The following is a 13,915-nucleotide window of genomic DNA, read 5'->3' on the forward strand; positions in this document are numbered from 1 at the left end:
CAAAAACAACCAAAGAAACAAAACTTTCACGGCTTCCCTAAAATTTCAGCTCCCTTCAAATCTGTGTCTAGTTAGACCGTTTCTTTTGCAGTTTTCTCCTTCTTTTTTTCACTTGAAACAACCTCCAGTGTTCTCTGCCACATTTATCTTTTAAACACTCTTCCAAAGTCACTTTGGAAACCTCTCCTACTTTCTTCTGCTCCTTCTCTCTCCCTAACTTCATTCTGAGGAAGTTCATTTACCAGTGGACATAGTGAGCCCCTAGGCAAGAATTCTGCTTTGTTTTTCTCCTTTCCCAGTTTTTGCCATGGTGGCCCCTGGGCTGCACTGGAGGGGGACGGTCAAACATTTGTGGTTAGTGAAGTTGGCGGGAGAGTGGGAGCAAGGGGCTCTGCTTGCCAGGTTCTGAGTTGTCCAGGAGCATTAGAGGCGGGGCTGAAGCTTGCTCACTACAGGAGGGAGGGAGGGAGAGAAGGAGGGGCAGGCCCAGGCTGAGCGTGGCCTGGGGCCAAGGGCGTCTAGAGCGGAGGGTGATGGGAGCTGCCTGTGCCTTAGGGAACACTTTTTAGGCGTTTGTTTTGTACTATCGCTGGAACCCACCGCTGCAACACCCCCAATTTCACAGCCAGCGTGAGTCAGCTGGACCGGCTGCGGGACCGCTAAGGGAAGGTGGGTGAGGGGGACTCCTCAGTCCCTGGGGTGGGCAGGACCGAGTAGTGACTAGAGCACCCTAGATGAGGTCCCTGCTCCCGCAGGACAGGTGAGCGCCAGGTCCAGCTGGCCGCTGGGTGGAGCTGCGTGAGCCATACTCCACGGCGTCCTGGCCACTATACAGGTAACTCCCTTCTTGGGCCTCCCTCAAAATCCCTCGGGCCTTGTCGCCCAGACCACCATGTTTCCCCCAGGGCCATTTCGGTCCTGCCGGGAGCATACTTGGGATCTGGATGCTTTTGTCCCCTTCCCGCGGGTGCCCACGCTCGGCCCCCAGCCATTCGCTTCTTGCACATAGTGCTCGAAAACCTGGGCGATCGAGCAGGCCTTTGGGACTGGGGGACGCCCACTTGTGCCCAGTGTCGTTGTAGCCTATTCCCTGGTAGTAGCAGTGACTCGGGGTCCAAATCGGCGCGTCCCTGGGGTGTGTCTCTCCTCACAGGATTTCGCACCCCCAGCCCTACTTCTCCCCGCTTTGTGGATCCCCGAGATGGCGTTGGCGGAAGGGAAACCGCGGGTGGGGATGATTCGGTTTTTGAGTCGGCTTTCTGCACCAAGCTTACAGGTTAAACAACAACCCTTTTAGCTGGCTTCAGCATACTGAGCTCTACCGCCTGGGGGTGGGGGAGGCGGATTTGTACTTTATGCCCAAGAAATTTCCACTTCACCTCAAATCTGTGGGGTTTAACTAGACTTACACCAACCCACAAAGGTCCTTGGTGCCCCTATTCTAGTCAGTCCATTTCCCTACCCACCCCCTTGCACTATTTTGATGATCATCATCTTGGCTTAGTTTTGCCAGTCACAACGTCATAAAACGGGCTTTCCAGTAAGTACTTTTTTGTGTCTCATTTACATTACTTTCAAAATGAATATCATTTTGGTGTCTCTTGGTGTTTCTGTTGCTGTAGGCCTGCACAGTGAAATGGAACCACTGGTCATTGTGGCAAGTTGGAAATGAGATGTGCTTTAATAATGTGCATGTTTTCCCCCCAAGGTTTAGTACAAAGCTGGTGACATGTAGCTCACAAGTAAATTGTTGCATCCATTACAGCGTTTCTCTTTTTTTTAAGACAGGGTTTTATGTAGCTCAAGCTGGCCTCAACCTCATCCTCCAGCCTACATACCCCACATACTTGGATTGCAGGCCTGCACCAGCACTCTATGTCAATGATTACAGTTTTTTCTCATTGGGTTAAAAAAATATTTTAAGATCTCTGGGAGGTGACTCCTGGCACTCCTAGTCACGAGTCTGAGGCAGGAGGACAGTGAGATGGAGACTAGCCTGGACTACAAAGTGAGATTCCATCATCTCAGAAAAAATCTAGTAACAACATTATTATTATTAATGGATGGGGTGTAGCTGAGGCAGTAGTGTGCTTGTCTATAGTTTGTAGGAAATCCTGGGTTTGATCTCAGCGTTCTGTAAAACCAGGGATGGTGGTCATCCATGGCTACATTTTGAGTTCAAGGCCAGACTAGTCTACCAAAAAAGGAAAAGATATATTTATTGTTAATGAAATCTCTTTGTTCATCTTTTTTCCCCCCAGTCAGGGTTTCTCTGTGTAGCTTTGAAGCCTGTCCTGGAACTCACTCTGTAGCCCAGGCTGCCCTCGAACTCAGAGAGATTCACCTGACTCTGCCTCCTGGGAGCTGGGATTAAAAGTGTGCACCCCCAGTGCCTGGCTCCTATTACTTTATTTTAATTAAAATATTTATTACATTTATATATATGTACATATGTGTGTGTGTGTGTGTGTGTGTGTGTGTGTATGTGTTTGTGTATTTGTATTTGTGTGGGCAAATGTGGATATTCTTCCTACAGTCTTAAATTTTTTCCCAAACTTATTTGCTTAGGAAGGGTAGAAAGGATTAGGATGGGCATGTAACTCAGTGATAGGACACTTGCCTAGCATCCATGAAGCCCTGAGTTCAGTCACCAGCACTGAATAAAACCATACAAACCAGGTGTGGGACTACTGAAATGGCTCAAGCTAATTAAAAGTGCTTTTGGAGCAAGCCTTGAGGACCTGATTTCAATTCCCAGAACTCATGTAAAAAGGCTGAATGCAGCTGGGCCTGGGGCTCAGTGGCAGAAAGCTTGCCTAGCATGTGTAAGACCTTGTTTTCAAGTTTTGAAAAAAAATCTGCAAAACTAAATCTGTAATAATTTTCTTTGCTGGTGTGGTGGCATAGACCATGCCTCAAAACAGAGTGAAAGGAGAGAACTAACTCCTGAAAGTTGTCCTCTGATTTTACTATGTAGGACTTTCAGAGCTAGGGTGCAATTGGTGCTTGCCTAGAAAACATGAGGATGTGACTTTGAACCCCAGAACCTATATAAAAAGTTTGAGCATGGTGACACATGTCTGTAATTCCACTTCTGGAGAGATAGAGATAGGCAGATCTCTGGGGCTCACTGGCCAGCCAGCCTAGCCTAATAGGTGAGCTCTGGTCCAATGAGAGACCCATGTCTCAAAGGAAGACAAACTTGAAGTTGTCCCTTGGCTTCCATATGCATGCCTACAGACAGGAATACATGGATGTGCACACAGAAGCACATGTAAAAAAGAGGGAGGGATGTGGTGGTTTTAATATATAGAAAACTAACAATTGTCTATAATTTATTCATCTAAATATACTAGCATGGTGGTTTATTTTTGACCAAATTAGGAAGCAAACAGTTAAGATTTTACTCTTAATATGAATAAACATAGATGGGATGCTGTTATATTAACTTTATATATCACTTTACCCCCATGTAACAAAGTTTTTTTTTTCTTTTTAGACAGTCTCATGTAGTCCATGCTAGCCTTGAACTCCTTATCCTCCTACCTCAACCTCCAAAGTTCTGGGATTATAGGTATGCATCTTCCCTATCTGAGATGAGAGCTCATTTCCTTTTAGGATCAAATAATCCAAACTTCTGAAACTTTTATTTCACCTTCTAGATAATGAAACAGGCTAAGAAGGCTTGCCTACATACAGTTTGCACAGCTTAGAAACATTTTCCCCTGCTTCCTATCTTAGGGAAATGTAGTTTGTCATAACAAAGCAAGGCACAGGTCGGAGTTGGAGTGGAGGGAAAGTCACAGGAATAAAGGCAGCTGTTTTCCTGGTAGGAAATAGCCTTAGCTTTCTGTCTAGTGGCAGGAATAAAAGCCACAAAATCAAGGGAGGGTAGTAGTTGGCAAATACAAATAAAAGTATAAGAGCTGGAGAAATGGCCTAGTAGCTCTTCCAGAGGACCTGGGTTCACTTCCCAGCACCCACATGGCAGTTCACAACTGCCTAAAACTCCAGTTCCAGGCATCTGCAGGCCCCAGACATACATGCAGGCAGAATAACCATGTGTATAAAATAATACAAAATTAAAAAAACCAAAAGTGTCATTATACATGTGTATGAAAATGTCACAATGAAACCCATTACTTTATATGATAACTGAAAAAGATAGTTGGTAAGTACTTAAAATAAAATCCCTGGCAGTGGGTTTCTCTACCAATGCAATAAGCCAAATCGACCGAATTAATAAATCCAGATTTAATAAACATAGCAAAGCTCTCCCAGGTGACTCTTGGAAAGGCAGGAGAGAAACAAGGAAGCATGTCTAGTGATCAGGTCTTAAATACTCGCAGGGGTGGTCTTGAGTGGCTCTGGGGGAGGAGCTGACACTTGGCAGGCTTTCTGAGGGGCAGAATCTGAAATAGGAGGAGTGGGACTGAGTTCCCGGTTGGGCTGGGTTTGGAATGGGGGAGTGAGACCAGAGAGGACTAATGAAAAGAAAAGAAGCCAACAAATAATGTTTTGTCTGCAGTCCCAGAATGTGGGAGGTGGAGGCAGGAAGGTTAGGAGATCAAGGCCAGTGTTGGCCTAGAACTCCCAGTGATCCTCCTGCTTCAGTCTCCTGAGATTACAGGTTAGGTGTACTCTGCCTTGGACTCTCATTTGTTTATATACTTTTTGGGTTTGTTTGAGACAGAGTCTTTCTATGTAGCCCTGGCCTGGTACTCCTTATGTAGTCAATGTTAACCTGAAAGGCTTGGCAGTCCTGCCTTGGCCTCTCGAGTTTGTTTCTTTTTTTTTCTAATTTGAGACAGGGTCTCACTGTGTAGCCGCAACTGGCCTGGAACTTTCTATGTAGACCAGGCTGGCCTTGAGCTTATGGAGATCTGTCTTTGCCTCCTGAGTGCTGGGACTGAAGGAGTGAGCCACTATACTAGCTAACTTTATGTTGTTGAGACTGTGTCTTGGCTCTGTCGCACCATGTAGCTTGGAACTCATTATGTAGCCTGGGCTGTGTTTGAAATCAGAACTATCTTCTTGCCTTAGTTTCCTGAGTACTGGGATTAAAGGCATTGGCTACCTTGCCTGTTTTTTTTTTTTTTCAAACATGATTCTTTTTTTTTTTTTTTTTTTTTGGAGACAGGATTTCTTTGTGTAGTCCTGGCTGTCCTGGAACTCATTCTGTAGGCCAGGCTGGCCTCAAACTCACAGGATCCTTCTGCCGCTACTTCCCAAGTGCTTGGATTAAAGAGCTACCATCTCCAGGCTCAAATCTGATTCTTAATTTGGTTGTTTCTCAGATTGCACCTGGGTATTGGCAGCCACCCCTTCGCCCGCCAATGAAGTATATCCTGGTTACTGGTGGTGTCATCTCAGGCATTGGTAAAGGGATCATCGCCAGCAGCATTGGGACCATTCTCAAGTCATGTGGACTCCGAGTGACTGCCATCAAAATCGACCCCTATATTAACATCGATGCCGGGACTTTCTCACCTTATGAACATGGTATGAAAAGGAACCTTTTCCTTTTAAAGTGCTAAAATAATTTGCAGTGGTTTCTTGTGTGTGTTTACATTTTTATTTATGTGCATATGTGTCTGTATATGCTGTGTGTATTCAGGTGCCAACAGAGGCTGGAAGAGAAAGGTCCACTGGAGCTGGAGTTACAACCTGACATTGGGTGCTCTGGGACCTGAACTCTGGTTCTCTACAAGAGCAGCAAATACTCTTAACTGCTGAGCCGTATCTTCATCCTCTTGTATTATGTTTTGGGTAATTTTTCTAGGATAGGCTTCCAGAAGTAGAATTGCTGGATCATACCTTAGAAATGTGCAAAAGTTCTTACGGTCATTGATTCATTTTCAGGTCACAGATGACATTTCACATAGTCAAGTCTTGTGGAAATATACCATTTTCTATGGACTATGTCCTGTTTCATTTTTCACAAAATTAATATATTTCTCTGAACGTTTTCCACTGTTGGAGTAACTCATTAATATTGACTTTATTTTTGGGGTTTTTAGGGGGTATGAATGCATGAGTGTATGTGTGGTTAAATGTGTGTGGAGGTGTGTTTGTGTGTGCATACACACACATGTGTGATTATGCATAGATGTGGATCAAAGATGTTGATCTCTGGTGTCTTCCTTGACCACTTTCCACCTTATATTTTGAGGCAGGATCTCTCATTTGAACCCAGGGCCTGTTGATCTGGCTAGTCTAGCTAGCCAACTTCCTGCAGGGATCTTCTGTCTGTCTCCAAAGTGCTGAGTGCTGGAGTGCTAGGATCACAGGCAGGCTGATGTGCTTACCTAGCATTGACAAGAGTGCTGGGAATCTCAACTATGCCCTCAGGCTTATGTGGCAAGTGCTTTACACACTGACATCTCCCTGGCCCTGACATATTTTTTTAATCATACTGTAGCCCAGGCTGACCTGGAACTCACTCTGTAGCCCAGGAAGGCCTTGAATTCATGGTTCTTCTCCCATTTCAAATTCCTTAGTTCTGGGATTATAGGTTTAAGTCACTACAACTGGGCATTTTGATAAGTATAAATTAGTCATTTTAAAAAATTACTAATACCAGGTTTGGTAGCACATGTCTATAATCCTAGAACTTGAGAGATGAGACAGGATGAATGGGGCTTCAGGGAGGGAATCAAGGCCAGCTACATAGTCAGAGGCCAGCTTGGGCTACATAAGACCCTGTCTCATAACGACTACAATTTCAAGGCAAGCCTGGGCTAGATGGCACCCTATCTCAGAAGACCAAGAGCAAAACAAAATGAAGAAAAACAAGGGGCTGATGTCTTTTATTCAGTATAATGCCACATAACTATAGAGAATTGAGTTTGTATACCAAGTTTGTAGAAGCCAGGCATGGTATTGAGCATCTGAAACTCCAGCATTGTTGAGGCAGAGAAAAAAAAAGGGTCCCTAGAACCCATTGACTAACTAGCCTAGCAGAGTGGATGATTTCCAGTTTCATCGGAAGAACAATTCAGGTGCAGAGCAATTGAAAAAGACAATCCTGGCCTCCACATGTATGGGTACACACATACATGCATACTTGCATTCACATTTCCAAATATCCACAGGAACACATACATACACCACACATGCCAAAATAAAAGGCATTAGCTTTAATTTTTTGGTATTTACTTGTATTTTATTTATGCGTGTGTTGTGTGTATGTATGCACGCATGAGTGCGTATGCACACACGAGTGTGTGCTCTATGGTGAGTGTGTGTCAGTCAGAGAAAAACTTATGGTAGTTAGTTCTCTTTCTTTTTTTGTTTTTGTTTTTTCAAGACAGGGTTTCTCTGTGTAGCTCTGGCTGTCCTGGAACTAGCTCTGTAGACCAGGGTGGCCTCGAACTCACAGAGATCCGCCTGCCTCTGCCTCCCGAGTGCTGGGATTTAAGGCGTTTGGCCCCCAATGCCCGGCTTCTCTTTCTACTATGTGGGTCTCAGGTTTGAATTCAGATTGTCAGGTTTGGCAGCAAACACCCCTACTTCTGAGCCATCCTGTAGGCCCTCAAACCTTTTTTACATGCAAGCAGAAAAGTGCATAAGTCTTAAGTATATAGCTTTCATGATGAATTTTATCAAAATGAACTTACTGTGTAACCAGCTTTGGTCACAGAACAAAAATTACTTTGTGGACTGGCCAAATGGCTCAGTGGGTAAAGTTGCTTGCTGCCCAACACTGCAAACCTAATGACCCTAGAGATCCTCAGAACCAACAATATGGTGGAAGGAGACAGTCAACTCCATAAAACTGTCCTGTGACTTCCGCATGTGAGCCTTTGCACAAGAGCCCCCTCTTTCATCATGCACATACTAATAGTAAATAAAATATTGCAAAAGAAAACAGTGAAATCCCTTTTGTGTTCCTTGTTCTTGATCCTTAACTGTCAGGGTTTCTTATATCCTGTTTTGTAGCATCAAAACTGTGCATTAATTTTACTTTTTTCCCCATCCCTTTTTGGAGATGAGTTGTTTGCTTCCAGTTAGTGGGCTTAAGCAATCATTTTACCTTCCCAGTATCTGGAACTGTAGGCTAGTACTACCACATCCAAGGAACTTTTTGAACTTTCCTTTCCGTTTTGATGTTAGTTGAATCTTGCAGTTATACTATTTTTTTCCTTTTTTTTATGGTCCAGTCTTAAGGGTTAATTTCTAAAAATAATTTGGTAGATGTCTCTTTCCAATTTTAAAAATAAGAGTGTTTCCCAAACTTCTCATACAGTGTGTGTGTGTGTGTGTGTGTGTGTGTGTGTGTGTGTGTATGTGTGTGTGTGTGTGTTAGCGCGCATGTACAGGCGCACAGTGTCACAATTTCTGGGATTATAGGTATGAGTTTCCTTGCCTGACTGAAAAATAATCTGTTGGAAGTTTTAATTTCTACATTGCTTTTTGATCATAGGTGAAGTGTTTGTTTTAAATGATGGTGGCGAAGTTGATTTGGACCTGGGAAATTATGAAAGATTCTTGGACATTAATCTTTATAAAGACAACAACATCACCACTGGGAAGATATATCAGCATGTCATCAATAAAGAGAGGCGTGGTGATTACCTGGGAAAGACTGTTCAAGGTATTTACTATACAACATTATGGACCCTGTATGCTAAGCATCACTCAGAGGAAACTTTGTATTTCACTGACATGAGAAGGTTGTGGGCCCTGAAATCTCTGCTTTCTTATCTTTTCTACTCAGACATGTGAAGATTGCCCTCCTCCAATGTTCCTGAATATATCTTCATCAGTTTTTGTTATTAGATAATATTTTGAATTTGAATTTTCTTTTTTGAAAAAGGGTATCATGTACCCCAGGTTGGCCTTTAACTTGCTGTGTAGCCAGGGATGACCCTGAATGTGATGAACCTCCAGCCTCCACCTTTTTTTTTTTTTGGTTTTTCAAGACAGGGTTTCTCTGTGTAACAGCCTTGGCTGTCCTAGAACTCAATTTGTGAACCAGGCTGGCCTCAAATTCACAGAGATCCAACTGCCTCTGACTTCCTGCCTCCCAAGTGCTGGGATTAAAGGCCAGCAACAACACCACCCAGCTAGCTTCCACCTTTCTAAGAGATGGAATTATAGGCATGTATTATTAAAGCAGTTTATGCAGTGTTATGGATCAGACCTAGTGCTTTCTAACACAGCTATATCCCCAGGTCCTGATTTTATTTATTTTTGGTTGGTTTTGAGACAGTCTCACTGTGTAGATCTGGCTTGCCTGGAACTTGCTATGTAGACCAGGCTGGCCTTGAACCCACAGAAATCCACCTACCTCTGTGTTAGTTACCTTTCCCTTCCTTCTTCCCTCCCTCCCTTTTTCCCTCCCTCCCCTCTTCCCTCCCTCCCTCCCTCCCTCTCTCCCTCTCTTCTTTAAATAACGTGGCTTCTTCCTGATCAAATGGAGGATTTCTTAAAAATGATTTATTTTGATTTTAACTGTATTGGTGTTTGCCTGCATGTGTGTCTGTGTGAAGGTGTTGGAGCTTCTGGAGCTAGAGTTACAGATAGTGGTGAGCTGCCATGTGGGTCCTGGGAATTGAATTCAGGTCCTCTGTAAGAAGAGCCTTAACTGCTCTTAATGATTAGCCATCTCTCCAGCCCCTATTAGTCACTTTTCTATTACTGTGATAACAATGACCAAGGCACCTTATAGACTAGTTTATTTGGGCTTATGGTTTCAGAGGGATAAGAGTCCATTACTATCACATGGGGTGGAGGACACACAGCAGTAGCTAGGCATGGCTGCTGGAGTAGCAATCTGAGAGCACACAAGCAAGAAGCACAGAGAGCACACTGGGAATGGTGTGAGGCTTTTAAAGGCTCAAAGCCTCCAGTGACATGATTCCTTCAACAAGGCCCCACTTCTTAGGTACCACCAACTGGGGACCATGTATTCAAATGCCTAAGACTATGGGAAACATTACATTAAAACCAGCATACTCTGTTTTTCTGAGTGTTGGGATTAAGGATGTGTGCCACCACCACCCAGCTTTTGTTTTGTTTTTTTCTGAGTCAGAGTTTCTCTGTGTAGATCTGGCTGTCCTGGAACTTGCTCTATAGACCAGGCTGGCCCTGAACTCATAGAGATCTGCCTGCCTCTGCCTCCCAAGTGCTGGAATTAAAAGTGCACCATCACTGCCTAGCTTTTTTTTGGGGGGGTGGTTTTGAGATAGGGTTTCTCTGTGGCTTTGGAGGCTGTGCTGGAACTAGCTCTTGTAGACCAGGCTTGTCTCGAACTCACAGAGATCCACTTGCCTCTGCCTCCCGAGTGCTGGAATTAAAGGTGTGTGCTACCAATGCCCGGCCTTTTTTTTTTTTTAAAGTGTCTCATATAGTAGTCTGGACTGGACTGGACTGGAGCTTATTTTGGATCCCAGGATGGTCTTAAACTCATGGCAATCATTTTGCCTCAGTGCCCTGAGTGCTGGATTATACCTGGCCTTGTTGCTAATATTTTATCACATTTATCTTTATTTTGTATGTATATGTGTATGTATCTTTGTGGATGCTTACATGCCATAGTGCACATGTGGAAATCATAGGACAACTGCAGGAGTTGGTTCTCTAATTCCATCATGTGGGGTTTGGGAATTGAACTCTGGTCTTCAGGCTTATTGGCAGTCACCCTTACCCACTGAGCCATATCACCAGTAATTATTATTCTTTTAAACTATTAAGTTCATGGACTGCATGCACACTTGTAATCCTAGCATATGAGAGGCAGAGACAGGAAGAGTAGGTGTTCAAAGTCATTTTTACCTACATAGCAGGTTTTAGGCCAGCCTGAGGTATATGAGCCCTTGCCTCAAAAAGAAAACCATTAGTGGCTGGTGAGATTGCTCAGGAGTCAAGAGCACTTGTTCTTGCAGAGGACCATAGTTTGGCTCCCCGATCCTATAGGGTGGATAACAACTGTGTATATTTCCAGTTCCAGGAGATCCAATGTCCTCCTCTATCATCTGAAGGCACCAGGCATGATGGATATACATACATGCAGGCAAAACAGCCATATGCACAAAATAAGTAAAATTTAAAGAAAGAAAACAATTAAATTTCTTGTATTTTTGGCTGGACATGGTGGTGTAGAAAGATAAAAGAATGATTGCCACAAGTTCGAGTACAGCCTGGCCTACATAGCAAGTTTCAGGCTACTCATGACTACACAGGAAGACCCTATTTCAAAAACAAACATTAAAAAAACCCCAAAACCAAGTTCATTTTATGGTAATAATTATAGAAGCCACAGAAAACTAAAATAATACCCAGGTGGATTTTGACATCTCTGAGCTGGGACCCTGCTGAGTGGGTTGGCTTCATCTATACCCTTGAAGTGGACTTTTCTACTGGCTGCTATTATCCCCAGGGTACTTAGGCCCCACCCTTGTGCAGCTGCTAGGTGTCACCATGGATTCTAGCATCTGGATTACCCAGAATCCTTCCTTGCTCAGTTTTCAGATGGCATGATAGGTAGCTCCTAAGTTTTTTTTTAAAGATTTATTTTTATTTATATGTGTGTATATACATGTATGTCACATGTGTGTTTGTGTGCACTTGAAAGCCAGAAGAGGGTGTTGGGTTCCCTGGACCTAGAGTTACAGGCAGTTATAAGCCTCTAGATGTGGGTGTTAGGAAGTGAACTCAGGTTCTCTAGAAAAGCAGCAAGTACTCCTAACTGCTGAGCCACTTCTCCAGACTGGTGTTTTTTTCATCCGCATCAGTGATAACACTGCTTTTTATTTCTTGTTCTCTGCATCTGGTCTGCTTCGAAAGTAAAGGCCTATCAGGGGAATGACTAGCCTTGAATACCTCAGTCCATACTGGTTCCAGCGATGGAGACAATGGCATAAGACCTTTAGCTGGTCTCATTAGCCTGGTGGCTTTCACATCATTTGAGAGGTCCATATGCTTGTTTCTCATGAAGTAACCTGCTGTGTTATTTATTCCTTCTTTCTGCAGTTGTCCCCCATATTACTGATGCTATCCAGGAGTGGGTCATGAATCAAGCCAAGGTGTCCGTGGACAGTAGTAAGGAAGATCCCCAGATATGCGTTATTGAGGCAAGCATGGAACTTTTCTTCATAAGTTACTGCCCTCCTGGGTCTTTAAGCATCTGGTTTTCATGCACCCTCCCCTCCTGGGTATTGTAAAGTAGGTTGGGGGTGGGGTTCCAGCAGGGAAAAACAGAGATGGTTACAAGTCAGTTATTAAACAGATCATCACACATTCTCTTGAACTGAGTATGCAGTGATCTGTGTGTGTAGACAGATGAGTAACGTAGTCAGTGTTGGAGTTGGAGCCTGGAATGGACAGTTTCTTCTGTCCCTGAGGAGCCTATAGACCCACTGTTCATACAAATGGAATGTATTCTTTCATTTGACAACATGGTGTTAGGTAGCCCAGGCTGGCCTTGAACTTGATATATAGCCAATAAAGCCTTTGAACTCCTGATCCTTCTGCCAAGTGCTAGGATTACAGGCATGTGCCGTTCCTTCTGGTTTATACCATGCTGGGGATGGGATCCAGGGCTTCATGTGTGCTAGGCATGTATGCTACCAATTGAGCTACATCCCTATCCCAGAGTATATTTTAATTCCTAGTATTGGAGAAATATTTGCAAAGTGCTGTGAAAAAGTAGAGATTAGGTTGGGAGTCAGACGGTGGAGGTGGGAGGTGATATCAGCCATTTCAAGAAAGCAGCATTTGAACTTGCCACTTGTTGACTGCCTTGACGTTTCTTTCATTCCTTTATGTCTATATAATATAGTGTGTTATACAAACTGTTTTCTACCTGGGTGTTTCTTCCTTCTTCGTTTATACCAAGGAAGTGATTCCTCTTAAAATGAGAGAGAGCTAGAGAGAGAGAGGGTGAGTGAGTGTGTGTGTGTCTGTGTGTCCCAGTGCTCATGTGGAGGTCAGAGGACAACCTTGAGTGTTGGTCCTCAGCTTCCACTTCCTTGTTTGAGACAGGGTCTCTGTTGCTTACGGCTTTGTATACTAGGCTAGCTGGCCCGTGAGCTTCTGGTGATCCTCCTGCCTCCACATCCCATATCTTGGTCAGCCCAAACTACAATTACAGACACTTGTGTTACTATGTCTGGTTTCCATGTGGGTTCTGGGGATCTGAACTCAGATTGTAAAGGCTTGCACAGTAAGTACTCCACCACTGAGCCATCGCCTTAGCCCCAGTATTTCCTTTTTGAAAAATATTTTAAAAGACAGTCTCAGATACCCCTGGCCTTAAACTCCACTATGTAGCCAAGGATGACCTTGAATTTCCAAACCTTCTGTCTCTACCTCCCAAGTGCTTGGATTACAGGCGCGCATCACCATATCCAGTTTTATGTGGTATTGGGGGTTGGACTCTGGGTTTCAGACTCTATCAGCTGGGCTGCATCCTTAGTCCCTTTTCTAAGTTTTTTGTTATTATTTTGTGCATCAGTTAGTTCATTAGTCCTGCTTAGAAAGCACAGGCAAGTTTAAAAAAAGCCAGGCATGGTGACACAGGCCTTTAATCCCAGGACTCAGGAGGTAGAGGCTGTCAGATGTCTGTGAGTTCCAGGCCAGCTTGGTTATATGGAGAGTTTCAGGCCAGCCAGGGCTATATGGCAAAAGCCTGCCTAAAAAACAATAACAACAAAAAGCAAAGGTGAGAGATTACTTAAAGAAGGCTGGATGACACCAAAACAGCACCGTTCCCATAAAATCCCCCCTAGTTATGGAAGATGACCTCATGGAAGCTGCATCATGTCTTCCCTTGCAGTTAGTTTCTCACTTCTTTTTATTGTCTCAAACCATATATAGTACCAAATGCTAACGTATGTTTTTTAAACATTTGATCTTATGACAAAGTTTTTTTTTTTGTTTGTTTGTGTTTGATTTTTTTTTGAGAAAAGGT

At 43.7% G+C, this 13,915-nt stretch overlaps 1 protein-coding gene across 2 annotated transcripts in view; it reads left to right on the forward strand.

The window, feature by feature from the left end:
* The first annotated feature begins 481 nt into the window (after positions 1-481).
* Ctps2 (CTP synthase 2) overlaps positions 482-13,915 on the forward strand; it is a 124,552-nt gene continuing 111,118 nt past the window's right edge. The window contains exons 1-5 of one of the 2 annotated variants that reach the window (XM_027432733.2): positions 482-669; positions 756-835; positions 5,298-5,502; positions 8,426-8,596; positions 11,977-12,077. In XM_027432733.2, the coding sequence (XP_027288534.1) occupies positions 5,337-5,502; positions 8,426-8,596; positions 11,977-12,077 (438 nt within the window). In that variant the 5' untranslated portion in view covers positions 482-669; positions 756-835; positions 5,298-5,336. The remainder of the gene's footprint in view (positions 670-755; positions 836-5,297; positions 5,503-8,425; positions 8,597-11,976; positions 12,078-13,915) is intronic. The other variant, XM_027432732.2, reaches the window with a different exon arrangement.

This window comes from Cricetulus griseus, chromosome X, assembly GCF_003668045.3.
Source record: "Cricetulus griseus strain 17A/GY chromosome X, alternate assembly CriGri-PICRH-1.0, whole genome shotgun sequence".
NCBI lineage: Eukaryota > Metazoa > Chordata > Mammalia > Rodentia > Cricetidae > Cricetulus > Cricetulus griseus.